At 39.1% G+C, this 27,329-nt stretch overlaps 1 protein-coding gene across 4 annotated transcripts in view; it reads right to left on the bottom strand.

Annotated features, from left to right (window-relative positions):
- LOC124608471 (AMP deaminase 2) overlaps window positions 1-27,329 on the bottom strand; it is a 461,803-nt gene that overhangs the window by 12,755 nt on the left and 421,719 nt on the right. For all 4 annotated transcript variants that reach the window (XM_047139987.1, XM_047139988.1, XM_047139989.1 and 1 more), the window contains 3 exons: window positions 26,978-27,141; window positions 14,847-14,967; window positions 9,960-10,133 (listed from right to left, as the gene is read on the bottom strand). In XM_047139987.1, coding sequence (XP_046995943.1) covers window positions 9,960-10,133; window positions 14,847-14,967; window positions 26,978-27,141 — 459 coding nt within the window. The remainder of the gene's footprint in view (window positions 1-9,959; window positions 10,134-14,846; window positions 14,968-26,977; window positions 27,142-27,329) is intronic.

Genomic DNA, 27,329 nt, shown 5'->3' with positions numbered 1-27,329 from the left:
AAATGTGCTGTAAAGTGTCTCCGTAATCATCAGAAGGGTTCTGGGAACCCCATGCTGTAGTACTGAAGTGCACACAAAATTTTGTGTATGTAAAATCTGGTCTGAGGTGTAAAATTTATTTTGCATTACTTTAGTTTCACACAAATAAACAATCAAAATTTTACTGGCCCATAAAGTTCTTTTCATATGATTGACATGCCCTAATGTGGTGGGGGAAAGAAGGGAACCAGCAGGATAATGACCCCATCACAGCACAAAAAAGGTGAATATACTCAAGTTTAAAAGACTCTGAAAAATTGGGGTACCACCTGTCTCATTCTTTCCTCAGCACCTTTAAAAAATTTTCCCAAAAGTCTAATATGTGAACATATTCACACTTTTTATGCTGATAGAGAAGGAGACAGTGGCAGTGTGAGAGAAAGAGGACAAAGGCAGTGGAAGATAGTTCAGAGTGATAAAACAGTCGTTGAAAGGAGAGTAGGAGACAGTGCCAATGGAAGAGAAATAAAGATAAGGAGAAAGTGGAAGTGGATGAGAGCCAGTGATAATGAGAGACAGAGTCTGTGATAATGACAATGAGGAAGAGAGAGACAGTGACAGTGAGATGAGACAGCAGCAATGCGAAGGAGTGAATGAGGTGGTACGAGTAGCAGGGAAGGGGGGGACAGGTAGACAGTAGTAGCAGAACAGAATGATGGAGACTGTAGCTGTGAGACAGGAAACAGTAACAGTTTAAAAAAATAGAGACACTAAGAGATAATGACAATGAGTTGGGCTGAATGAATAAGTGAGAATGGGCAAGTGGAAGTGGATGGGCATTATGAGTGACTTACAGTGATGAACTACTGGGTGTGAGCAGGTTACACTCAGGGAACCTTGTGATTTCAGAGGTGAGTTGCATGTTAAAAAGAGTGGGAATATGTTTGTAAACCAACATTTTTGGAAAATTTTCAAAGGTGCTGAGGAAGGTGGGATGAGACAGCTGGTACCCCACTTTTCAGACAAAGTCTTTCAAACAGGATCATATTTGCCTTTTGTGCTTTGATAGGAGCATGTTCCCACTGGTAAGCTATATACACGAATCTTCCTCATTAATCAGTCCATCTATCAGTCAAAAACAAATAAAAATCTCTACAGTAGTTTCTGAGATCAGCCCTACGTCATTTCTTTTAATGCTCGGCTTTTTAAGCCACATCAATGACTTTGAATGTAACAACATCATAATATATCACTTCAAGACAAATAGAGTCCTGTATTTAAAAATGTAAGTAAATATTTTCTTTCAAAAATATCTATTCATTTAAATGTATGTGAAGCTACAAAGAGAGGATTAACAGAAGCTATTCAGTATGGTACAAAAGGGGGTCCATTTCCATTTCAATGTTTAAGATTTTTAATGCCCTCCCTTCAAAAATTAATTATCTAATGGGTGATGAGCTCTTGCTTTTAAAAAAAAAAAAAACTTAATTTGGTTTCTACCACAAGGGCCTTTCTACACTGTAGAAGAGTTCCTGAACCACAAAGCATTCTATTCATGTACCTGTAACACTCAGATACACGTGTGCTTGATGTGATTTATGTTGAGAGAATATTGTCTCAGTCCAAGAGTTCATCCACCAGTGCTGCTTCATGCGGTCACAGGCTGTTGTCTTAAAAAAAAAATGGAATCAGGGCTGAATGCATCCCTGAAAAGATACACATTGGGAAGAAGTACAGTGTAACAATAATGTTCACTTGTTGAACATACTGTGTTCAAAGATTTGGAGGTCAGTACATACATGCAACATTATGCTTTGCCACACCCGTAAGACCTGGACCACAAAACAATAATGTTTGACACTGTTTCTGGCAGCATTATGTATTCCTATCTCTTGCCATATGAGGGTACATTCAAAATCACTACTCAGACCGAATCTGTTCTAACCTGAGAAGAGCATACAATTTGATTCCTCAGTGGTCCAGCCCATGTGCTGTTAGCAACATCACAAACAATGCCACCTATGTGTAGGTGTTAAAGGGACAACAAAATCGTTGTAGGGAAGAGAGACCACCTCCATGCAGTTGCTATGCCACTGTGGGGTGAGAGACTGTGTGCCCTTGCAGTCCTGTTAAATGTGGTTGGAAGTCACATGTTGTTTGATGTGGGTCCCTTCTCAGATGTTGCACAACTTAGCAGTCATCTGCTGCTGTAGTTCGCCATAGTCTACCACCTTCTCTTCTTAAGGCAGCAGTTCCTGTAGTTCAAAATGCTCCTCAAGCACATAAAATAATGCTGTGAGCAATACCAAAGTCCAGGGCAGCTGTGAGCAATACCAAAGTCCAGGGCACATTCATCATACTTCATCCTCCTTTCAATTTCCCAGTGATTCATCCCTGTGTGTAGTCATCCAGATATTGTCTCTGGGCAACACTTTAATGAAGAATACCACTATGGTGTGCTGTAACTGCTTATTGATCGACACTCCCACACCCTTTTTTTTTTTTCCAACTGTCGTGTGTTGCAGGGGCAGCCCCATTTGGCACTATAGTCACACTGACTTCACGCCAAGTGACATCCAGCTTTCTATGCCTGACTAAGAGATCTCGGGTAACATGCTACCACACTTCATTCATTTCCATTGAGTTGTTCATATGTTGTGTTACTTTATCTATCTTGTCCTTAAGTTCTGCAGAGCAGCATACCATAGAATGTAACCACAATGAACTAATGAACTTTTAAACACAGGTCTCCTGCAGTATATTCACAACATGAATCACCTCAATATGTAATAAATAAATAGATAGATAGATAAGTAAAAAAACAAGATTGAGTAATCATACTACAGAAGTGTAGGACAAAAGCTAGAGTTTACACATATAGTTAAGGAACAGATGCAACATCTACTTCTAGTGTAAGTGGCAAGAGTATGAAGTACATATGCGTAGATATTTGTACAATTGTACTTTTGTTTGTTGTTCGTTTTGTTTTAGGGTGTAAAAAACAACTAATGCCATATGAGCTCATGTCATAACTGTAGAACACAAAGACAGAAAAGCAGTTAACAGCGACTACACATTAAGCACAATCAACGGAAGGAAAAGACAGCTAAAAACAGGGACTTGAAGAAAGATCCATAAAATATGTCATAGAGACAATGCAGGTCCTGAGCTAAAGATTAAATGTCCTTTCTCTATTGCTACAGTGAATAAAAAGTAAAATTCCAACAGCCAGTGTGTCCTTGGCTAAAACAACCAACAACTCAGACGGCAAAGATAAATGAGAATGTAAGTGGTTTAAAAAAAAAAAAAAAAAAAAAAAAAAAAAAAAAAAAAAAAAGAGCATTCCATCAGGAAATGGTGAACTGTCACAGGTTGAGGACAACAAGCACAAAGTGGTAGGTGATCACCACTTAAATGGTGATGGCTAAAAAGACAGTGCCCAATACACAACCTAGCTAAAATGATCTCCTCAAAGCGAGGGGGCTGATAAGAGGTTGGTCACACTGCTGGGAGAGGTTTAATTCCCTGGGGCTTGTTCCCATGAATGCAAGACGAGTGGTGATGCCAAAGTGACACCATTTGCTGACAGATAGCAACACAGAGATCATCTGAGGAAATGGAAGAGATAGGGGGCCAAAATAGGAGGCCTACAGCCTTGGCAGCAGTGTCAGCGCCCTCATTTCTCATAAGACCAACACGACCAGGGATCCACATAAACATCACGATGGATCCATCAAGAGTAGCAAGTAAAAGCTTTCCTGAATCTGTTGCACCAAGGGACGGACGGTGCACACCACACAGAGGCACTGAAAGATCCAAATGACACAATTGAAAAGCCTATGTCACTGGTTGTGCAGCGTGGCCTGATACAGGGTGAAGAGCTTTCCTGTAAATGCTGAGCAGTGTTCCAGAAGCTGATACTGAAAATCGTTGGTGCCAATGATGAAGCCACATCTGACACCATGGTCAGTCTGAGAGCCATCAGTGTACACAAAGGTACTATTGCAAAGTTCTGTGTGAATGTCAAGAAACTTACGGCCATAGAGTGAGTCTGGAGTAGTGTCCATAGGAAGCAAATGCAGTCCAAGGTGAATGTGGCCCACCGCACAATGCCAAGATGGTGAAGGGTTCACATCCATTAGGAAAACGGTAGATAGTGTGAAGTTAAGCTGCTGGAGCAGTAGCTGAAAGTGAGCTGCAGGAGGTAACAGAGAAGAAGGATGCACTCTGTACTAGCAGTCAAAGGAGTCATTGAAGAAGGAGGCATAGTATGTGTGGCCAGGCACAGCAGACAAATGGCATGGGTATCTGCTGAGGAGCATATCATGTTAGTACGACAGTAATAGTTCAGCAGCCTCTGCACAGACTTCCAATCGGGCTAGTGTAAAAGGCACCAGTGGCCAAACCCATGCCATGATGGTGGATTGTATTGATGCAACATAAGATGGAAAGATGTGCAGATGCATAAATGAAACACCCAGAGTCTAGTTTAGAATGGACAAGAGACCAGTACAAATGGAGGAGGGTGACCTAATCTCCTCCCCAGGAAGTACCATTGAGGACACATAGGACATTGAGGGACTGGGCATTGTGGGTGGCTAGGTAAGACATGAGGGAGGACCAAGGAAGTTTCCTACTAAGCATGAGCTCAAGGAATTTTGTAGTTTCAATGAACAGAAGAGCAACAGGTGCAAGATGTAAAGATGATGGAAGATACCCAATGTGCCATCAGAAATTCATACAAATGGTTTTGTCAGTGGAAGAGCGAAAGCCATTGTCGATGCTCCACGAGTAAAGGTGATGAAGACAATGCTGAAGATGCAGCTCAAATAGAAAGTCTGTGGAGAACTGCAATTGATTGCAAAATCATTGACAAAAAGGGAGCCAGATATGCCCAGCAGGAGACAGGGCATAATAAGGTTTATGATGATAGCGAAGAGGATGATGCACAGGACAGAACTCTGAGGCACAGCATTTTCCTGAATAAAGATGTCTGATAGGGTAATACCCAGACATACCTTGAAAACTCTGACTTTTAAAAATTCCCAAAGGAAACAGGGCAGGCGACCTCAGTAGTCCCATGTGTAGATAGTACAGGGGATACCAGTTCTCCAGCATGTGACGTAGGCTTTCTCCAAATCAAAAAGCATGGTCACAGTCTTGTATTTCCACAAAACACCATTCATAGCAAGGGTTGACAACCTCATGAGATGGCCAGCTGCAAAATGGTATGCTCAAAATCCACATTGTGCAGTGGTTAGTAAATTGTGAGAATCAAGCCTCCATACCAGGCAGGCATGAGTCATATGCTCCATCACCTTGCCAATACATATGGTGAGAGAAATGGGGTGGTAGCTAAAAGGAAGGTGAGTATCCTTACAGGATTAGGGATGGGTACAACAGTGGCTCATCTTAATGTCAACACTGTTCAGCCCTGGGAGGAGGACTGGGAGGAAGTGAGAGCATGGTTTAGCTTCCTCATAGTAAAAGTTGCATTGAAGCACTCATGATTCTGAGAAGACCAGGGTATTACCTGAGCCGCCTCCACTCATTTCTAATGGAGGAAGGTAGGGTGATAGTGGGTGGGGCTCAAAAACTCTGCAAAATAGTGGCCCAAGGTGTTGGGGATAGCAATAGGCTACATTATGACAATCTGCTATGGTCAGGCTGAAAATTTGGGAATGGACATTGGTGGAAGTGGAACAGTTAAAATAACTAGTAAATGAAATCCAGCTAGCTTTTCTGCTACCCCGAACAATGCAATGACACTGCGCACACAACTGTTTATGAAGAATACAGTTTTCCACTGTAGGATGATTCCATGTATGAAGTGTATCACACCATGCCTCAGTCCACAAAGGGGCTGGGACATAGCATTGTAAAGAGGAAGTGCAAGAGATGGCACATTCTGCAGTGGTAATGATAAGATTTGTGAGATATTCCACCTGGTCATCATAACTGGGGAAATCTTGTTCCTTGAAGGTTGGGAGTAAAGCCTCCAGTTGGCTTTAGAAAGCTGCCATTTGGTTGTGCATGGAAGTGGGGTAGGAGTCAGCAAATGGATAGCACATAGAATATGTTCACTGAAGTACATGTCAGAGAGAATGGACCACTCTAGATTTCAGGCAAGCTCGGCAGTGCACAAGGAGAGGTCCGAATGGGAACAGGTGTACGTGGAGTCTGAAAGGAACATGATCTGTGTTAAGACAAATGAGGTTAAGTTCACCTCAGGTCAGCCAAGAGGGCACACCTCTGACAGATTCTGGGAGAGCCCCAAAGGGGATGGTGCACATTAAAGTCACTGAGCAGCAAAAAGGGGTGAGGGAGTTGTAAATGGTACGAAGGGAAAAGGTGAAGTGAGGAAGGAAAATGTGGACTGGAACAGTCTGAAGGTGGGTAGTCAGGAAGATGGTTTGACTACAAATGTCATACCAGATGAGCAGCGCGATTTCCCCATTATATGGAATGCTGTCCTCAGGAGGAAGGTCAAAGTGGAGCAGAAAGAAATGTGAGAGGTCAAAGCAGTAATAAAGATGCAATTTTGTTTCTTGGAAGCAGAGATGCTGCAATTCCAAGAGCAGCTGTAATTCCTCCTGGTGGGATCTAACTCAGCAAATGTTTCATTGGAGGAGAGTCATGATGAGGAAAGCAGAGGAAGGAAAAATGAAGAGGCATCACTTCGGCAGCTCCTAAGTGCCAGTCTCCGAAGATTATCTGCTATAGGGCACAGACGCTGGAAGATACTGCTCCACAAGATCTAAAGAGGCTCAGCATTCTCCCTCTGTTGGTCTGTGGAGTCCAAGGCAGAAAAACAGTGAGCCGGATTAGGGTACCATGTGGCAACACCATTGGAGAGGATCTCCGAATTAGCAAAGGAGAAGACCATTTATCTTTGTTTGATTTCTTGGAGTCTTTGTGGTTGGCAGATGGTGATTCAGATGTTCGTTGGCTGGAGAGAAAGTCTTTGCGAGAGTATTCCTTCTGCCCTTTCCAGCCTGCCAGTCGGGTAGCAGGTGACTTTGCCCCATGAGGTGAAAGTTTGGTGGCTTGTTGCACTGCCAGAGGAGAAGGAGATGGGAATGCTACTGTGACTCTGGTCAATTTTACAACTGTGATGCTTAATTTGAAGTTGCATGTCTGCATGGCCATGTCCTTTGTGGAGCGAAATGTAGCAAGAATGGTACTGTAGGTGCCAGATGGTAAAACAAAGGGTTTCCGACTGGCCAGAAAGTTGTGAGTGACAGTGTAAGGAACTTTTTCCTTCACCCAGATCTCCTGGAGGGCCCACTCATCAAGATATATGGGACAATCTCTGCAGGAGCCTGCATGGTCAGCATTGCAAATTGATACAGCGAGGAGAAGGAGGCAGACAATTGTCCTTGTGAGCATCCCTACCACCGGTTACACATTCGGCAGAGTGTCAACAGAACATTTGAGTGTGGATGTAACAATGACACAGTAGCAACACATCAGGTTCAGAATGTATGGTCAGATAATTTTATAGCCTGCTTTGATCTTTGATGGAAGCACAACACTATCAAACATGCAAAAAAGAGTGTGTGTCGGCACTAAGGATGCATCGATCTTTTTTAACACCCGATGGACTGGAATGACACCCTGATCAGAGGAAAGTTTGAATTTTTGCCTCTGTCAGACAATCAAGCAGCCTGGTGTAAATAACACCATGTGAAGAACAGGATAGCATTGGAGGAGTGAAGCTGCAAGCTTGAGAATCAGAAGCAATCTCCAAAAGCAAAGCGCCAATGCATAAATGAGAGCAGGATTTCACAGGGCTGGGAATTGCATGAACACCTTTCTGAAAGATAAATGGATTTACCACAACAAAGGATTGACCGTCTTCAGTATGTGAAACCATGAGGAACTATGGTGCAGCTGGGAGGGTCTTTGAATCATTAGTCTCATTCCGTTTACATTTAATATGCATAGATTGTGAAGAAGATGCTTGGCTCATTGCAAGAACCCCCCCCCCCCCCTCCCCGATTGCCAGTGTCTCCGATGGCATGCTCTGTCCAACTGGGGGCCCTCCGCAGAAGGGGGCGCACCTGTCTTAAGTAACTGTTCACACCTCAGGTCATACCTCACGAACACCTGACACAGGGACCAATCATCAATTTAGGAAGGTAGCAGCTCAGGGCAATCACCCCTCCCTGAGCCTGGCCTTCACCAGGGGGTATGTGCAGACCCTACCTGTTGACCCGGGGCTGGGAATTACACATTACCCAGTCACCTCTTATGCATCAGGTGCATGAGCTGGCCTTTAGGAGTGCGCGGGGAGCAAGAGGAATAGGGGAACCTCAAATGCTGAAGCAGAGGGAAGACGGGAGAAGTAGAATGAAGAAAGGAAAAAAGAACGAAGAAAGGAAAAAAGAACGAAGAGAGGAAAAAAGAACGAAGAGAGGAAAAAAGAACGAAGAGAGGAAAAAAGAACAAAGAGAGGAAAAAAGAACGAAGAGAGGAAAAAAGAACGAAGAGAGGAAAAAAGAACGAAGAGAGGAAAAAAGAACGAAGAGAGGAAAAAAGAACGAAGAGAGGAAAAAAGAACGAAGAGAGGAAAAAAGAACGAAGAGAGGAAAAAAGAACGAAGAGAGGAAAAAAGAACGAAGAGAGGAAAAAAGAACGAAGAGAGGAAAAAAGAACGAAGAGAGGAAAAAAGAACGAAGAGAGGAAAAAAGAACGAAGAGAGGAAAAAAGAACGAAGAGAGGAAAAAAGAACGAAGAGAGGAAAAAAGAACGAAGAGAGGAAAAATGAACGAAGAGAGGAAAAATGAACGAAGAGAGGAAAAATGAACGAAGAGAGGAAAAATGAACGAAGAGAGTAAAAATGAACGAAGAGAGGAAAAATGAACGAAGAGAGGAAAAATGAACGAAGAGAGGAAAAAAGAATGAAGAAAGGAAAAAAGAATGAAGAAAGGAAAAAAGAATGAAGAAAGGAAAAAAGAATGAAAAAATTGGAGGGACTGTTCTGATGTAAGGCTACTAAAAATGCAGAACACATTCCCAAAAACATCCCAGATGTGTTCCCCAAGGGAGGGAAAAAAGAATAGCAAGACAATAGACATGCAGCACAGAACAGGAAAGATGATACAAGGGCTGGGGCCCCTTGGTAGCCAAGCATGAACTCGCCAAAGAGTGGTGAGCCTCATGGCAGGGGAAGGGGTGAGGGTGTACAATTGTGCTAGTAACCAACTAAGAGTACCTCATATCAATATGAGACATTGAAATCAGGCTGAGACTGGTTTTTCAGATTAAAACATCATCCAGATATCAATACTGATCTCGGACATCAGATACTCCTCCTACAGACAAATGCACTGCAAGTAGGGTTACGGAGAAGAAAAAAAAAAGTGTAGAAGAATAACTGACACAGTAAGTTTAAAGAGGGCACAAAAATGGGTTATATTTTCACAGTGCCTGGAACACCCACATATACTGCACCAGGAGGACCAATGAAACAACATATGTCTATGAAATCCAATTTTACATTTTTATCGGCATCAAATGAAAGGAGAGAGCTTTTTATTGCTCACTGCTTAGAAACCATATACAGTTCACTTTTCAGCTCAGTGCTGTAGAAATAATGGAAAAACCTGGACATATCAAGCGGTCAGGAAGCATCAGTTGGTCCCATTAGCTGTATCAAAGAGACAAGGGTCAATAGATACAACTACTTCACACGTTCACACACACACACACACACACACACACACACACACACACACACCTGCGCGTGCATGCCGGATGGAGAGAGGCGATGGAGGGAAGGCACTGACAGGGAGTGGGGTTGGGTACTGAGAGGAAGATATGGAGGGGGAAGGTGTGAGCTGGGGAAAGGGGGAGAGGGAGGGTTAGAGGGAGAGGGAGGGGAAGAGTGATAGGGGAATAAGTAGCTGCAGTAGCTTTTAACTTTACCATTAAAAGAAATACTGATTCCCAATCACAATCTTGTACCTTTATCTTACCTTGGTGAAATGAAACTGCAGGGGGTCATCAGTGGATAGGCTTACACATAACCCACGTGCCAAGTATTCAGGCAACGGATTTCGATGGTAGTTGAGAAAAAGTGAATTGTTGCTCAGAGGTGACATGGCTATTCCAATTTGTGCTAAGTAGTACAAATACTGGAGCACTGGAACCTGGTAAAAAAAATCAATAATTACAAATAAGTACATCACAAAGTAGAGAGGCAGGTTTGACTCACTTACAGATTAAGCCAGTTATTATTAGTGAAATCACTACACCAATAAAGACTTTTGAAGCATTTATTGTCAGGATGCCTCAACATATGATAACTTGTTGAGTCACTAAAATGATTACTGATCATGGTTCACTATTTTTGGTGAGGGTATTGAATATTACACATTTCTCTTAATGGTATGTTGAAATCACAATGAGAGAGAGAGAGGAGAGGCTGGCTAGTACTCATTAAAGGTTATAAGGCACCTCTCCCATGTTACTAATAGAAAAAAAAAAAAAAAAAAAAAAAAAAAAAAAAATCACCGCATTCTCAGCTTTTGCCATGATAACTGTTGGTGTCATCTAAAACAACACATTACAAAAGCAATATAAATATTGACTCCAATCATAGTAACTTATAAATGGAGTACCTCACTGAAAATCCCCTGATACATGTATGATATCACTTACTAGATAGCAGAGAGTTTGGGCAGAGGCACATTCATTCAGCTCAAATGCTTTTTTGATTTTATCTATGTATGGTTTAAGGTGCTTCCAGTTGCAAATAACATAGATATCTCTACAACAGATACAAGGCAGCAACGTAGGAGGATCAGCCAGATTCAGGCAGTCAGATTCATTGCAATGTAACCAGATGTGACCATTGCCAGTAAAGCCCGCCCGGCTAACCATGCAGTCTAACGCAGTGCTTCCCAAGCAGAAAGGCATGCCGGTCTCTGGCACGAATCCACCCAATGGATTAGTGTCAAGGTCTGGTGTGCCAGTCAGCCTGTGGATGGTTTTTAAGTTGGTTTTCCACCTACCTCGGTGAATTCCGGCTGGTTTCCCTTATTCTGCCTCAGTTACACTATGTCAGTGATTGCTGCATGAACACTGTCTCCATGTACACGTACACCATCATTGCTCTACCATGCAAACATTTGGGGTTTCACTCATCTTGTATGAGACATTCCCGGTGGTGGTGGTGGGGCGGAGGGGGGGGGGGGGGGGGGGGAGGTCCACGGGGGGCTGAACCACACAATAACCCTTGGTTCGGTGTGGGGTGGTAGAGAGATGGGTGGGCTGCTGTGGCCTGATGTTGGGTTGTGAATCACTGACAGCTACAGCAGGATGAAGCCTATGCATCATTTCTGGGGCCCCGGTTTAATACACAAAACACAATAACCAGTTAACTTTTGTTTCCATCATAATTCTCTAACTTGATTGATATCACGACAACATTGCAATTCACCAACTATTACATGCAGTAAGTTTTATAAGGGCAGAAATATTGTCATACATGGATCCTCAAGAATGTAGTTCGTAAATTTATAAGAATTATCTTGCAACTATGAGCAGAAAAAAATCCTGATGTAATAATTTGCTCAAATAAACACACTTCTTACTGATGAACAGAGATATATAATGCCTAACCACACAAAAAAGTGAAACATGAGCTCTACATTGTACATGATAGTGTACTTCCTATGAATGAAACATTTTAATCTCCAGTAGTATTGCTGAAAATTGCTAGCCACAGATGAAGTCAATGCAAAAAGCAGTAAAGTAATGGTGAGCTTTTAAATTTTTACTATCAATTCTTGTAGCATAAATTAATACATTTTGCTCAACAGGTTTTACCCATAAAGAGACTGAGAAATGATTCTGATGTCCGTAAAAAATATTGGATTGAATGTTATTCAACTCATTCTCTGGGCATTCATCTTTTTGGTTTCAAAAGAGAATCATGGTTGAAATTCCCACATTTCTTGAGCAACTGCACTTAATGAAACAACACATATTACAGTTTTAAAAGTACTCCCTCTAAACAAGTGTATATTTGTAAAAGCCCAAATGCCTTTCTTATGTTCTGCCACATCATTGTTGTTGACTCCTAGAAATAGTCAAATCTGAGGAAATAGTACAGTGAGGAGTAACAACTTTACTTCATTTCAGGCCGTCAAAGGGCCGGCCACATTAGGTTAACCATATATTTCTCTTTTCCTTCATCCTTCTCCAAAACTCTTTCATATTCTCAGAATTAGCTCTTTTCCTCTCACCCAACCATTTGGCTCCTGTTTTTATTCTGTTTGTGTTACCTTCCTGAAAACGTTTGAATTTTTTTATTTCTAGTCTGTATTGCCTCTTTACCGTAAGGTCTCCTGTTCAAGCTGTATTTGTTCTAAGTGTTTTTTTGTCTTCCCTCCCCACCCATTTTCTTTGTACTTTTTCCTATTTAGTATTTGGATCTTCTTTGTTAATCTGCCTTCTTTCAGTTTCTCTACGGTCACATTGTGTGTAACAACTTTTCCTGGTATTATCTGTTATTAAAGGGCCAATGAGTACATTTCCTTACATTGTCTCAAAACCCAAATGCCTTCTTTGTTCTTGATTGGACTTAAAGTTTTTCTCAAGATTCTTCTTTCTATCTTTTCCAAATCTTTCAATGCCATTTTACATCTAAATGAAAGTAATGTTTCCAATCCACAGTGGGCTTTTGGTTTTACAGCTGTGTTACATTGTCTTAATTTGTCACCTTCAGAAAAATATTTTTTTCACTTTCATATATACTCTCTCCATTTTTTTCAGTTCTGATTTTAATTGCTTCTTTTTCACTTTTTATACTTATATTTTCACCCAGATATTTAAAGTTATCTGTTTTCTTGATGTTACCAGACTTGGTTTCTAAAATTATTGGTGAATTCCATTCATTGGTGATCTATTCTGCACTTTCAAAGAATGTTTGTCGATGTGCCTTTTCAATTGCCTCCTTCAGAAGTTCTAGTCTTTTCTTTGCATCCCGTGAAGTTCCATCTATTATCACAAGATTGCCTGCAAAGACCAAACAATTTATTGCTTCTTTCAATCTACCCAGCTTTACTTAGTTATTAATTTTTTTGTTTTTCTTCTTCTATTATCCATTCTCTTATAACTTTTTCCACCACACAATTGAATAATAGTTTTGACAAATTGTCTGCTTTTCTGATCCCTGATACAGTTTGGAAGGGACTAGAAGTTGTTTTTACCTTCAGATACTGTATTTATAAGACTTTGTTTAGTTATTTCCGAATTTTTCCTATCTATTGCAAATTCCTTCAAGGTTTTGAGGAGAGAGTTTCTATCTGTCTAATCTTAAGCCTTTTGAAAATCAACAAATATTAGCACTACATTTTTATTTGATATTTCAGTACACATAATTGTTTGCTTAAGATTTAGATTTTTCTGTGGACAGGATCTGTTCCTTCTAAATCAAGCTTGACACTCTCCAATTTGTTTACATAACTGAAGGTTTAATGTGCATTGAAGAGATGATAAGATTTTGTATGCTAAGGATAGCAAAGAAGTTCGTCTGTAATTATTATTTTATATTCTTGCAAAAATTCCAAAGGTTTCATAGATTTAATGACATTCATGACTTTTCCCGTTCTCATGTTTGAAATGGAGACTTTCACAAGAGCTCAGAATGTGATTATCATATTTTGATCCAATGAATTAAATTAATGTTGTAGTAGCATATGGAGTTCACAAACTCACTGAACACTAATTATGCAAGTTTTAATTGATGATAATGCTCCAAATAAACAAACTAAGAAAAAAATCAGAATTAAAAATTTACTTCATTTCATCACACCAAGAGATTAAGAAAACTGACCAATACATTTTAACCTGTGCCATATTAAACTCTCATATCTTCTTCACAAATCAATTATTTATCGAAGGAAGACAAGCATTAGAAGTCGATGGTTTTCTGCATCCAAATCATTAGCTTTGAATAATTCAATATCTGCAAAATATGTTGATAAACGCAGAAAAACTGCAGCCCCACTATATTTTACAGTTCCACACCAGTTATACAGTAAAGACTGTCAATAAAAAACCTAAATCGAAGTTATAAATTACTGCAATGTTTACAGTATCAACAGGAAAATCCAACTGAGAAAACTGTTAATCTACAAGGAGACAGAATAACTGTTTAGTACCTTATTTCAGGAGGACAATTTCCTAGTATTGCCAACAGAAACACTTAAAAGTAGCAAATATTATACCTAGTATTTATAACTTGTATGTTCCTGGCTCAGGAGGAAATTTTGATTGTTGAGATAGGATTGAAAAGAACTCTTTATCACTCCAACCCTATGTCTGCCTTGTTGTTTCCCTTGTTCTCATAACAGGTGGGTCAGGTCAGGTCCCTCTCAAACTTTCAAACTTTCAAACTTTTCGCAACCAATCCCTCTTTCCTCCCTAAGAGAGGAGCATACACATTCCAAATGCTAGCAACAGTATGTTCTACTTTTAAGTATTTTTATCAGAAATATTTAGGAATACTGCCTGCTGAAAGCAGATTATCCATTCTGTTCCTTGTATTCCTACCTAGAGTTTCCACTGTTCAATATTTACGACAGACAGAGTGTATCTGCTCACAACCAGCAATAACAGGAACTGAACATATAATATCAACATTTTGCTTTTTTTTTATGCTGATGAAAGAATTTTATACTTCTGCAAGTTTCAGCTATAGTTTCAAATTTTTTATCTGCCATGCCTTTTACACATATTACTGATTCAGCAGCCAGTAAGCCAACGTTTCTTTTCATTATCAACAATTATAAAATGTAAGATTTTACAAGCAACAGTTAATAGTAAACATGTCATTTTGAAGTGTAAACACTAACCTTTCGGAGCAATAGTCCATGTGAAATGTTTTCAGCCATCATGAAACCACATACCAGATGCTGAATAGGACCAGCTTCACCACAATGAGGTCTCAGGACAAAAGTATTTAGATCTTGTTCCCTTTAACAAAGAGTCAAAGATGATGGATGTGCAACGACAATAAAATATTACAAAAAATACAATGAGCAGGTCATTTTTAAACACAAAGTAAAATATGTATAAGTTTTTCAGTACAGTGGTGCACTCTGCATATTTTGGAACTCACACAGTTTATTATTCAAGGTTACACGGGTGATACTAGCCAACACATTTGCAGACTGTATAATTTCCTTAAGATTATTTTATCTTGTCCACCCTTCTCATGTTAATCATAGACACTACTACCACCACCACCACCACCACCACCACCACCACCACCACCACCACCAGAAATTTTATGTAACAATTATCTGCCATTTAAGCACTTCAAATGTGGTTTTTGCCATAGAATTGTTAAAGACAAAGTTGTCATGTCCTCCAAGAGAAAACATGAAACGAATTTAAACAGTTGCTGGGAGTGACACTCAGGGAACTACCTGTTTCTTGAACAGCAGCAGATATTCACCATCATTTTTGTGACATTTGCACAAATAATGCAATAAGTATAATTACAGTGTGTGAGTTTCAAAGTTCAAATCACAAAATTTATTTATTTATTTCATGTTCTGTAGGTTCAGGTAGCAAGTAAATCTCAAAGATATGGACTGTGTCAAATTGTACATAGCTTAGATTACATAAATACCATGAAAGATAAAATTTCAATAAAATATCACATTAATAACATATACCCAATTAACATTAAGTTGTGTTACACAGAGGAAGGATCAGTAATACATACAGGAAGCACAGTTAAGCCAAATATTACAATAAGTAAATAAATATAAATAAATAAATACATGACTACAAAAAAATCAGATTTTTGTATGTTTATGATAGTGCTTAAAATAAGTATTTGTAAAACAATTGTAGTTTTAGTAGTGGCATTCATTTACTGCCAAAAATTCATTGACCATATAAAATGATTTCTACATTAGGCACTCTTTTACAATTTGAATTTTGGCTCATGCTTATTAAGGCATTTGATATACAGTTGGAGTGCATTAAACAGCTTAGTGCTGAAATAATAAACACATTTTTTAACCAGATTTAGACTCCTCAATTCAATGTTTGAACTGTTTTTGGTTCTTGTGTTGTAGTCATGAGATTTGTTGTTGTCTTTGTACAGAGAAAAGATATTTGTGACAAAGGTCAACAAGGAAAAAATATACTGTGAGGAGTTAGTAGGGATAACAATCTTTCGAAACAAGTGTTTCTGTGTCTATTATGAACACCAATCATCATTCTGGTAGCACCACTCTCTCTCTCTCTCTCTCTCTCTCTCTATCTCTCTCTCTCCCCCCCCCCCCCCCTCTCTCTCTCTCTCTCTCTCTCTCTCTCTCTCTCTCTCTCTCTCTCTCTCTCTGTCCCTCCCCCCCCTCTCAAGAGGTTGATTCCCCCAGAAGTAATAGCATACGGTATTAATGAATGAAAGATGAAAGCCCCGGAATGTAACAACATATGTTATTAATGACTGAAAGATGAAAGTAGCCATGAAAATAGCGAAAACAGCAAGCCTTAATAGTATATTCTTCAGCCACAGAAGCAATAATTCATAGTGCAAATAGTGCTCAGCTGAGTCTTTTAAGAAAACAAAGAATGTGTGTTGCCAATTACATTTGCTGTCTATACATGCAACAAGAAATTTTGTAGCCCAATTTTCTGTTTTGGTTGGTCTCTACACTTTATGTTGATTTCTTCATTGTGCATGGAACCTCTTGTAATGGGTTTTATCTGCATACAGTGAGAGAACATTAGTAGAAAACCATTTTAAAATTTGAGAGAAAACTTTGTTCATAGTTAGTTGAAGATTGTTGCTGGACAATTCATCATTGAGAATTGTAGCATCATCTGCAAAAAGGGTAAATTTACTCTTTGTATCACAACAAAAAGGGAGGTTGTTAATGAAAATAAGAAAGAGCAGCAGACGTAAAACAGAGCCTTGTGGCATAGCACATTTTAAGATCCCCCACTCAGATGAGGCAGGTTCTCTGACTGAGCCATTCAGCATTACAGTCTGGTTTTGGTCCTTTATGTATGACTGAAGTCATGAAGCAATAGTATTACTACCTAAACCACATTATTCTGCCTTTTTAAAGAATTTGATGGCTTACACAATTGAAAACATTCAAGAGATCACAAAACATATCTAATGTAGACTTTTTTTTTGTTAATGGCTTCCAGGAATTGGTTGTTAAAAGAGAATATTGCTTGTTCAGTACAAAAACCAGCACAGAACCCAAACTGACTATTGTTGAGGATACTGTGGCGGTTGAGATGATTATCAATCAATCTGTGCACAAGGTTTTCAAGAATGTTTGAAAAGATAGTTAAAAGGGAGCTTGGAATGTAGTTTGTGACATTATTTTTACCGCCTTTTTAAACAGAGGTATTACTACTGCCAGTTTTAGTCTATCAGGAACTGTTCCTTCTTGGAGAGATGTCTGAATAAGTTGCAGTATGACTGGACTTACATATTTATAATAATATTTCAATGACTTAATTGTTCATGAGAATGGTTGAGAAATTGATGAAAATTGTTGATGCCTTATAAAGTGTATGTGACCATCAATGACAGTGTGGTAACAAAAATTGTTCTGTTAACACAGACAGCAAACTTTTGCAAGTGTGGTAAAATATCTGGTCTCATGCTGAAAAAAAAAAACTGTCTAAACCAGTTGCATGAAACTGATAACTGAAAAGACAGAAAACCACGGAGAGGTTAATGCTGCCAGCATTACACAATCCCATTTATTGCTGTTGTCTTCACAGTAATGAAAGTTCTGGCAGAACATAAATAATTTAGGAGTAAAGGAGGCCATTCACTGAATAGCAGAAGCACTGAATCATCAGAAATGCACAAAAGAGAATGGAAATCTCTCTCTCTCTCTCTCTCTCTCTCTCTCTCTCTCTCTGTGTGTGTGTGCGTGTGTGTGTGTGTGTGTGTGTGTGTGTGGACACACTATAGTTTGTCAATTTCTTCTAAAAGTAAAGTTTTTACTATCTTTTGTGTGTGCCTTTCACCTGTCGACAACTCAATGTTTCTGTTATTTGGTGAGTAGTCTCTCTGACACCTTATGGTAGATAATCTTTCAGACTTTCCATACCACAAACCATTTTGTTCCCAGATCTGTTACCTTAACTTTCAATACAATGATCTGCAAGTGAAGTTTACTGTGAATAGTTTGTGAAAAAGCTGAAATCAGCAAACCGCAATACTGTTTGCTAAGTGGTCAAATAGATTTCTGAACCACTGGGTGAACTACAAACAAGGAAGGCCAATAACACATCTACAAACCCTACTGTATCTTTTGGTAGATATCTAGGATTTGATGAACAACAGTGCTTAGATGTTGCCAGACTGGCAGTAAGTACTGGCCACATAATCTTAAAAGAAGTCATGTTTCAGTCTTCTGTTTGTACAGTGTTCGTTACTACAAGAGAATACTCTTTACTTATGTGTCATATTTAATGTCACAGATAAATCAATACTAAGTTGGCTTTATTAGGTACTATTAAGGAACTAAACTCTACACCTGCATCAGGATATCTTCTTCCAAGGATTTGATCAGTACTATGGTATGAGTGCCCAAGACATTTCTCTTTCATTTCTGAAGGAAGGAGCTAGCATTCTGAGAGCCAGCATTAGGTTTTTTTTTCCAGTTATATATACAGAGCGATTCAGGAGGACTGTCACATAATTTATGAGATGATTCTACATGTGAAAATAAACCAATAAAATTCTATGGACATCTGGACACTTTTCGATTATTAAAGAACTGGAGCGGGTTTAAGACTACACACGCCCATGAATGACTATGAAGGCAAGTGTAAATATCACTTACTGAAATGCTGTGTTGGCACTGTGGTGGACAGAATAATGGCGGGACAGATGACTGATCTATTCTAAAAGAGGTCTTCAAGAAGATGGCAAGTAAACATTAGCCTTGATGATCACAAAGAAAACATGGACAAAGAAATCCACAAATAAAAAACATATGAAACTACTGGAAGCTGGTGCATCAATTTTTGAAGAAGATACCATGTTCAGGATCGGAGGTAACTACACTCCTGGAAATGGAAAAAAGAACACATTGACACCGGTGTGTCAGACCCACCATACTTGCTCTGGACACTGCGAGAGGGCTGTACAAGCAATGATCACACGCACAGCACAGCGGACACACCAGGAACCGCGGTGTTGGCCGTCAAATGGCGCTAGCTGCGCAGCATTTGTGCACCGCCTCCGTCAGTGTCAGCCAGTTTGCTGTGGCATACGGAGCTCCATCGCAGTCTTTAACACTGGTAGCATGCCGCGACAGCGTGGACGTGAACCGTATGTGCAGTTGACGGACTTTGAGCGAGGGCGTATAGTGGGCATGCGGGAGGCCGGGTGGACGTACCGCCGAATTGCTCAACACGTAGGGCGTGAGGTCTCCACAGTACATCGATGTTGTCGCCAGTGGTCGGCGGAAGGTGCACGTGCCCGTCGACCTGGGACCGGACCGCAGCGACGCACGGATGCACGCCAAGACCGTAGGATCCTACGCAGTGCCGAAGGGGACCGCACCGCCACTTCCCAGCAAATTAGGGACACTGTTGCTCCTGGGGTATCGGCGAGGACCATTCGCAACCGTCTCCATGAAGCTGGGCTATGGTCCCGCACACCGTTAGGCCGTCTTCCGCTCACGCCCCAACATCGTGCAGCCCGCCTCCAGTGGTGTCGCGACAGGCGTGAATGGAGGGACGAATGGAGACGTGTCGTCTTCAGTGATGAGAGTCGCTTCTGCCTTGGTGCCAATGATGGTCGTATGCGTGTTTGGTGCAGTGCAGGTGAGTGCCACAATCATGACTGTATACGACCGAGGCACACAGGGCCAACACCCGGCATCATGATGTGGGGAGCGATCTCCTACACTGGCCGTACACCACTGGTGATCGTCGAGGGGACACTGAATAGTGCACGGTACATCCAAACCATCATCGAACCCATCGTTCTACCATTCCTAGACCGGCAAGGGAACTTGCCGCTCCAACAGGACAATGCACGTCCGCATGTATCCCGTGCCACCCAACGTGCTCTAGAAGGTGTAAGTCAACTACCCTGGCCAGCAAGATCTCCGGATCTGTCCCCCATTGAGCATGTTTGGGACTGGATGAAGCGTCGTCTCACGCGGTCTGCACGTCCAGCACGAACGCTGGTCCAACTGAGGCGCCAGGTGGAAATGGCATGGCAAGCCGTTCCACAGGACTACATCCAGCATCTCTACAATCGTCTCCATGGGAGAACAGCAGCCTGCATTGCTGCGAAAGGTGGATATACACTGTACTAGTGCCGACATTGTGCATGCTCTGTTGCCTGTGTCTATGTCTATGTGCCTGTGGTTCTGTCAGTGTGATCATGTGATGTATCTGACCCCAGGAATGTGTCAAAGTTTCCCCTTCCTGGGACAATGAATTCACGGTGTTCTTATTTCAATTTCCAGGAGTGTATAATAGTGACAATCAAAATAAAAATGATGTCATTAACAAACCACACAATGCTGTGAATGCTCAAGTTCAATCCAATGTCAGGATAACACCATATTTTCCTACATACTTTGTAGAAGAAAACATGCTTCAGTGGAGGCAGTTCACTGTCTTTACATCAGGATGACATAAAGTCCATCATGTATTTATAAAAAGCTTTTAGATGTGTCATTCCAAACGGCTGGAATGAAATCCGGAAGATTAAATTTGTGTCAGGGTATATACAGGGTGACTCAGCACTGAAGTGTCAGAAAATTGTTCAGCATATGACAACCTCAAAAAGGCATTCCTAGCCAAGTACAAGTCAAAGGCTCATTGGAAAAGCTACAGAAAAAAGTGTTCAACACTGCTGCAGACAATGTGAAGCAAGGCACAATTACCATGAAAAATATTTGAATAAAACTAAGCATTGGAACCAATAAATGGCACCCACTGACGTGTTAACAATACTTAATGGAATGCTTGTGCTTCATATCAGGGAAAAGCTAATTACTCATCTGGCCATGATGTGGATGGGTTTTTACCACTGTCAAGATGATTGACCTCCTTTAAGAACATAGTTGAAGTTCTGAAGGCAATGTCCACACATTACATGATGGTTTGCGAGCATGAGCAATATTCCCATTATAATTCACAAAATCTACAGTCGTCACTGATGTCACAAAATACACGCAACGAGTATCTAAATAACAATAATGAAAACAAACACAACTCAAGGAAACAAAACAACGGTGGAAAAATAAGCACACTGGGGATTACACCCTGGCAGTAACTCTAGACACAACTATCAGGCTCATGGGTCAAACCAACCTACAGATCATGAGCATCAGGAAAACTAATTTCGTTCGTACAAAGTGGCCTCACTGCAATGATCAAAAGTGAGGTGAGGGCCACAGATGTCAAACACTTATTACTATATACCGAATTTGTTGCCAGGCATGATGATTTACAAGCCATTGCTGAAGACTGTCCGCAGTTAGAGCAAAACAATAAGTGATTGGCTGTAGCTATACAAAACTGAAGAAACTGACATGACACATGACAGCAGTTGTTAATTTTGAAGCAGAAATAAAAATAGTTTCTTCTATCCTTTTCAGACAAATTACTGAGCATAAAAAGGTGCTAAAATCTACCTACTAGTGCATGCAGAATTCTAGGTAACATACACACACGAAGTAAAGCTGTGAACTTAGAAACCTGTCTGGTGGTAAAACTTTATGAACAGGATGTGTGACCCACCTTCCTAATAGTCGACAGCCTGGTTGCAAATTGTACACTAAGCATTGGTTCCATTGCAGAAACTGACACTATAATAGACTTTTCTGCAGGAATATTGGTTTTATACCCTGGAGGCCTTAGTGTGAAGGTATAGTTATTAACTTCAGCTGAAGGCTTTGGCCAATTCTGTATGCAGATAAAGATACACACAGTGGGGACTACTCCCAGATTCAGAAGCCTTAGCACCTCAGATGCCTGCAATGGAGTTATTTAACAACAGCCATTGAGAACAAAGTTAATGATTCAGGGCAGATTAGTGGCCAACAAAGAGCAAATCTGCTCTGTGTTCTTACTAGATACAGTGACATTTTCAAAAGAGGGGGCCTCGAATCATCAACTGTTGTGAGTGTAATCTGGGCACTGTGCCTCATCAACCATTTAAGCTGCCATCAGACTCTGTCCCTTGGGCAAAGAGACATGCAGTAACCAAAGAAGTAAACCAAAAGCTATGGTACCCCTATACAATGTTGTCTGTAAATATTTCCATTTGTATGCAATTCATAATGTGATGAGCACATCTATCAAAGTTACCAAATTAGGATTCTCCAGTTCTACCACTTGAGCCATATGAACTGGTGTGAAAGCCACTTTATTTTTAAGTGAATTAAAATTCCTTCGAAAACTTCAAAGTCAATTTTCTGCAGAATTTTGAAGAGTTGCATTGAACTGCTTTTGATGATTGATATTTGAGTTCTGAGCGTCACATACCATAAATAACGTTGCTGAATAGGACAGTGCAAAATGCAGAGTACTAGACCAACATCAGTTTTACCTATGTTGTGATGCAGATAAACATATCTTAAAAGTTATATCTGTGTTTTGACAGCATTATTTACTGGTGAACATGTTACAAAGTGTATTTACAGAACATTATGTCATAAGAAGCTCCTGAGAAATTAAAGGCAAACTGGGGAGTGAAGGGAGGGGGCACTTCGAGCATCTCACAATTATGACAATTCTTTCCACTTGGCTGCAGTTTAGCCACAGTTTGTTTTAACATTAATGATATGTATGAGACAATATTGGAATAATTAAAAATCCCTGAGACACTAAGTATTTTGAAATTTCTGATTTGTAAAGCATAATAAAATTAAATTTCAATGCTAGGGGAAAAAAATTCCCTGGGATGTTACAAAATTCCTGAAATTCCCATTACACTCGCCAAATCATTGTCATACCAACAGAGGAATGACTGCAAGAAAGTATCCATTAAGGTAACTCTGGATGTGCAACGCCAGTTGAGTCAACATGTAAGGCGTATTGAAATTTCCATGGTTCTGACAAGAATCAAACTACTCAAGTTCATTAATGAAAGACTTAAAAACAAACCACCAAAGATACGTCTATGTAGAAATGTTCCCCTCCTACATAGTGTAACAGTATAAATCATGTCTTCAGATTAATTATCTGTTTCTGTTTTTATTACTTTACTCAGGGACATCTGATGCCGTAAATGTTTCTTTATGGGAAACATATGGCAATTTACATAAAAAATAATGAACTACGACATTATTGATATTGAAATGAACTAACATTTTTGTATAATTTGTTCCAACCAAAACATACTGAACCACGTCCTGCATATGCTGACTCACACTATTGTTGACAATGCATCAAATCACAATGTTGCTGTCAAGACGTCTTTTCCGTATATTACATAAACTGTACTGCAGCTAAATGAGAGCAAGCAAGGCAGATGCCAGATGCCGCTTGTAATGTAGCAGAACAGGACAGAATAAAATACAGAGTGCAATTCCACATGTATCTGTGATTGTGATACAATCATGCCATGTTTACATGCAGTTTTATACATGCAGAAGTTTCAATTGTGGCATTGCTAATTTACTGTATTTATGGAAACTGGTTGACTTATTATGAAGTTACACCAATAGTATTCAATTTTGATCAATTTATAGAAAGATTGTACTACAAACCAAAAAAAAAAGTTAAACTAAATGTAAACTCAGACTGAAATCATCCTTTGTAAAGTTAATATGCAAAAAGTAATAGTAATAACAACAGAGCCCACTCTAAAGACACCAGATGCATGTTATGACCAAAAATAATGCTGTAATTGTAAAGTAATTAGATAAACTAATAAAATTTTGTTATCAATGTGTATTTTACAAAATTTCATTATAAAAACCAAGACATGTCGACATATTGCTTATGTAAAATTTTCTCTCATGATTTTCCAAAACAAAATATGTAACTATCTTTATGAAAGCATATAAATTTCAATTGTAAGTTTAATTATGTTCAATTTAAATAATACATAAAGTAATCTTATAAATGTTGGATGATACAAAAGCACACATGACAGCAGTCATGGGGGCAGTTCAGTTCACATCAGTATTGAGTTAGCAACGCAGTCTTGAATTAGTTTTGTAAGCACCAAACTGATGTGAATGTTATCTGTGTTGTGATACAGTAAGCATATCTTAAAAGTTATATCTGTGTTTCAAAAACATTAAGTGACTGTCGATGTGTAAAGCTGAACCCAGATGGTATTTCAAGTACGGTAGACATGCTACATTAAAAATGAGTTACACATTTCAATGTCTCTTCAACAATCAGTAAGTTACGTAACTGAAATGTAGCCACTAAAGCTCATTACATTTTATGTTCTGTTGCCAAATTTTGGGGACAGTTTTCTGGCAACTATCAGGTGAATACAAGGGTGAAGATCCAACAATCCATCCCACAAACACACGTCCATATTCCTGGCCTCAATGAAAAAGAATACTGTACAACACAAAAATACTATTGAAATCACAGTTTAATACATACATTAAAACTGATACAGAATCTCACAATCTGTGTGCTTGAAAATATACATTGATGTAAACCTGAGTATGCACTGTGTTCTACTGTTTGTAATATCAGTGTGTATGTATTTATGTGTTGGTACCTTTTGCTCATTATTTCATGTACCACCTTTCATCTGAAACTCATAAGCAAATGCCAAATCTGAATGAAACTTAAAGTGATTACTTAATGAATCGATTAATGAAACTAACTACTTGTGAATGAAATGTCTTGTACCATGAACTACATGGAAAGACTCTCAAAAGAGCAGACGTTGATTTAGATAATTATCAACCATGCTTAAAATATGAACATTTTAACTGTATAACTTCCTTGTTCCCTGTATAAATATTTACTTGTGTTCTTGTTTGGTAAGAAATAGCTTTTTTAAGAGACTGGAAGTCCAAGTCACCCCAATATGACAATCTTAAGAGTTTTTAAAAAGTAATAATTTAGAGAGTTCTAGCTTCACTGATTATGGGTTTATTATCTTGAATTTTATTTACAAAATATAGAAAAGGATCTGGTAAATGTGGGTACAAATGCCTATCACAGAAATTTCTACCTCCATTGTTGAGATCGATACCACTACAAAAATATTTATTACTCTCCGGACATTTATCTAGCTTCCTATTTTTGGAGATGAAGATGATGCAAGATAGGTAAGTTAGTTCTGAACCATCTTCTTATGTAACATAATAGTGACTTGTTTCACCATTACATAAAGTGACCATTGCAGTTTGGTGATCTATTTTGGTGGCCATTAGGTTAAAATATTTAACCAATGATAACATGCATACTCAGTATCGTGTTAAAAGAGAAAGTCGATAAAAGGAAGATAAAGGACATTGTAATTTTCTAATTTTTTGCATGTTGTTAATCCAACAGACATTTTATGCTCCAGAGTAGAAATACACGACATTACCAGGATTGGTGAACAAAATAAATAAAGTACTTAAATTGGTCAGGACAGTACAGCTTGATAATGGAGACAAAACTTAAGAAAAAGCAAAAAACATTCATAAGGTATCTCAACCTAGAAAAAAAGGAATTGATAATGTGAAGTGGTGCAAGATATTCAAAATTCTCAGCAAAATAAGTTTTATTTGTAGGACAAGAGGGGTAACATACAATGTTAATGAAGGCCACTGCAGTTATTTTTTAGCACATTACTAAGTTCACACAATCAGTTTAGGCCTTTATATTAGGCCATTATGAAGTGCATATTATTTAATAAAGAAGGAATTTTGCTTCTCTACAGCATAACATGCACTTGATAATGGCCTAATATAAAGGTCAAAACTCGTAATGTGAACTTAATAAAGTCCATACAAAAGCAACTGGAGTGGCTAAAATTAACTTAACATCAGTTGCAGAACCAGTAGCAACACCCAGACATGGAAACAACTAATAGTTTACAATACGTACACAAACCAATAACGTAATACCAAGAAAGAAGCATTCTGAGTAAAACTTGTGGACAACAGGGGTGCAAGCTTTCTCACCTACTGTTTAACCTGTACATTGAAGAAGCTGATGGATATGAAAGTAAGGCTTAGGTGTGGAATTAAAATTCATGGTAAGATCTGCAATGACATTGTTATCCCAAATGAAAGTGATGAAGAATTATAAGTCACAATGAATGAAATTAACAGTGCAATAAGCACAGAATATGGTCTAAGAATAAACCAAAATATGGCAAAAAATGAGATTAGGGATAAATTTTAAAATAATTATCATCCACAAAGATGACAAAGGGAAGAAATTGGAGCAAAATAATGCAGTATGAACAAAGCAAAGAGAATGTAACAAGCAAACTAGGCTACTAATATCACACACAGGCCTTAATTTAAGGAACAAATTTTTTTAGATTGTAATTTTTGGGAAAGAACAGAATCAAAAAATTTGAGACACGATACTATAAAATTGTGTTGAAAATTAGGTGGACTGAAAAGATAAAAAATGATTTAGTCCTCTGCAGAATCAGGGAGGAAAGGAATATGTGGAAAATAGTGACTAGAAGCAGGGAAACCGTAATAGCACAGGTGTTAAAATGTCAAGGAATAACTTCCATGGCACTAGAAAGAGCCATAGAGGGCACAAATACTGTACAGGAGACCAGAGCTTGGAATACATCCAAGCAATAATTGAGGATATTAGGTTAAATGCTACTCTCAGAAGATGATTTTAACATAAGGATATCTATTTTCAGAAACATAATGAAAAGCAGAGAGAAATATTTATGTAAAGAAATAAAAAGTGCAGTTCCTTTGGCAGTTTTACAAGCAATTTTTTTTTACTACTGCTGCAAAAATAAATAAGATCTGGTTCAAGAATATATTATTTCTCAAGGAGATACACACATTTCTGTATTGCTTACCTTCGAAAGTGATTTAGAACAGTCAGGTTTGCATACATATAATACTGATAATATGCATACGGTGGGTTTTCAAAGTCATTCCACAAATGAGGCACAGGAACATCTTTGTCAAATAATGGATTTTCTGGTTTACTTTCATCATCCACTGAGTCAAACCCAATAACCTGCAATTATGATAACATTATTTTAGATCAACAATTTTGAAATTTTCTACAAACCACAGCCTCTATTTTGACAAGTGATTACCAGAGTGTTTGTCACTTATTGCAAACCTAGTGAACTCCTGATTATTTGTTTGTGGATTATCCAGTTTGCTTATTTGTGTGTGTGGAGGGAGGGGGAGGGGGACAGA

Source organism: Schistocerca americana, chromosome 1 (assembly GCF_021461395.2).
Source record: "Schistocerca americana isolate TAMUIC-IGC-003095 chromosome 1, iqSchAmer2.1, whole genome shotgun sequence".
NCBI lineage: Eukaryota > Metazoa > Arthropoda > Insecta > Orthoptera > Acrididae > Schistocerca > Schistocerca americana.
Note: the sequence above shows the minus strand (reverse complement) of the source record. Positions and strands in the feature narration are given on the sequence as shown.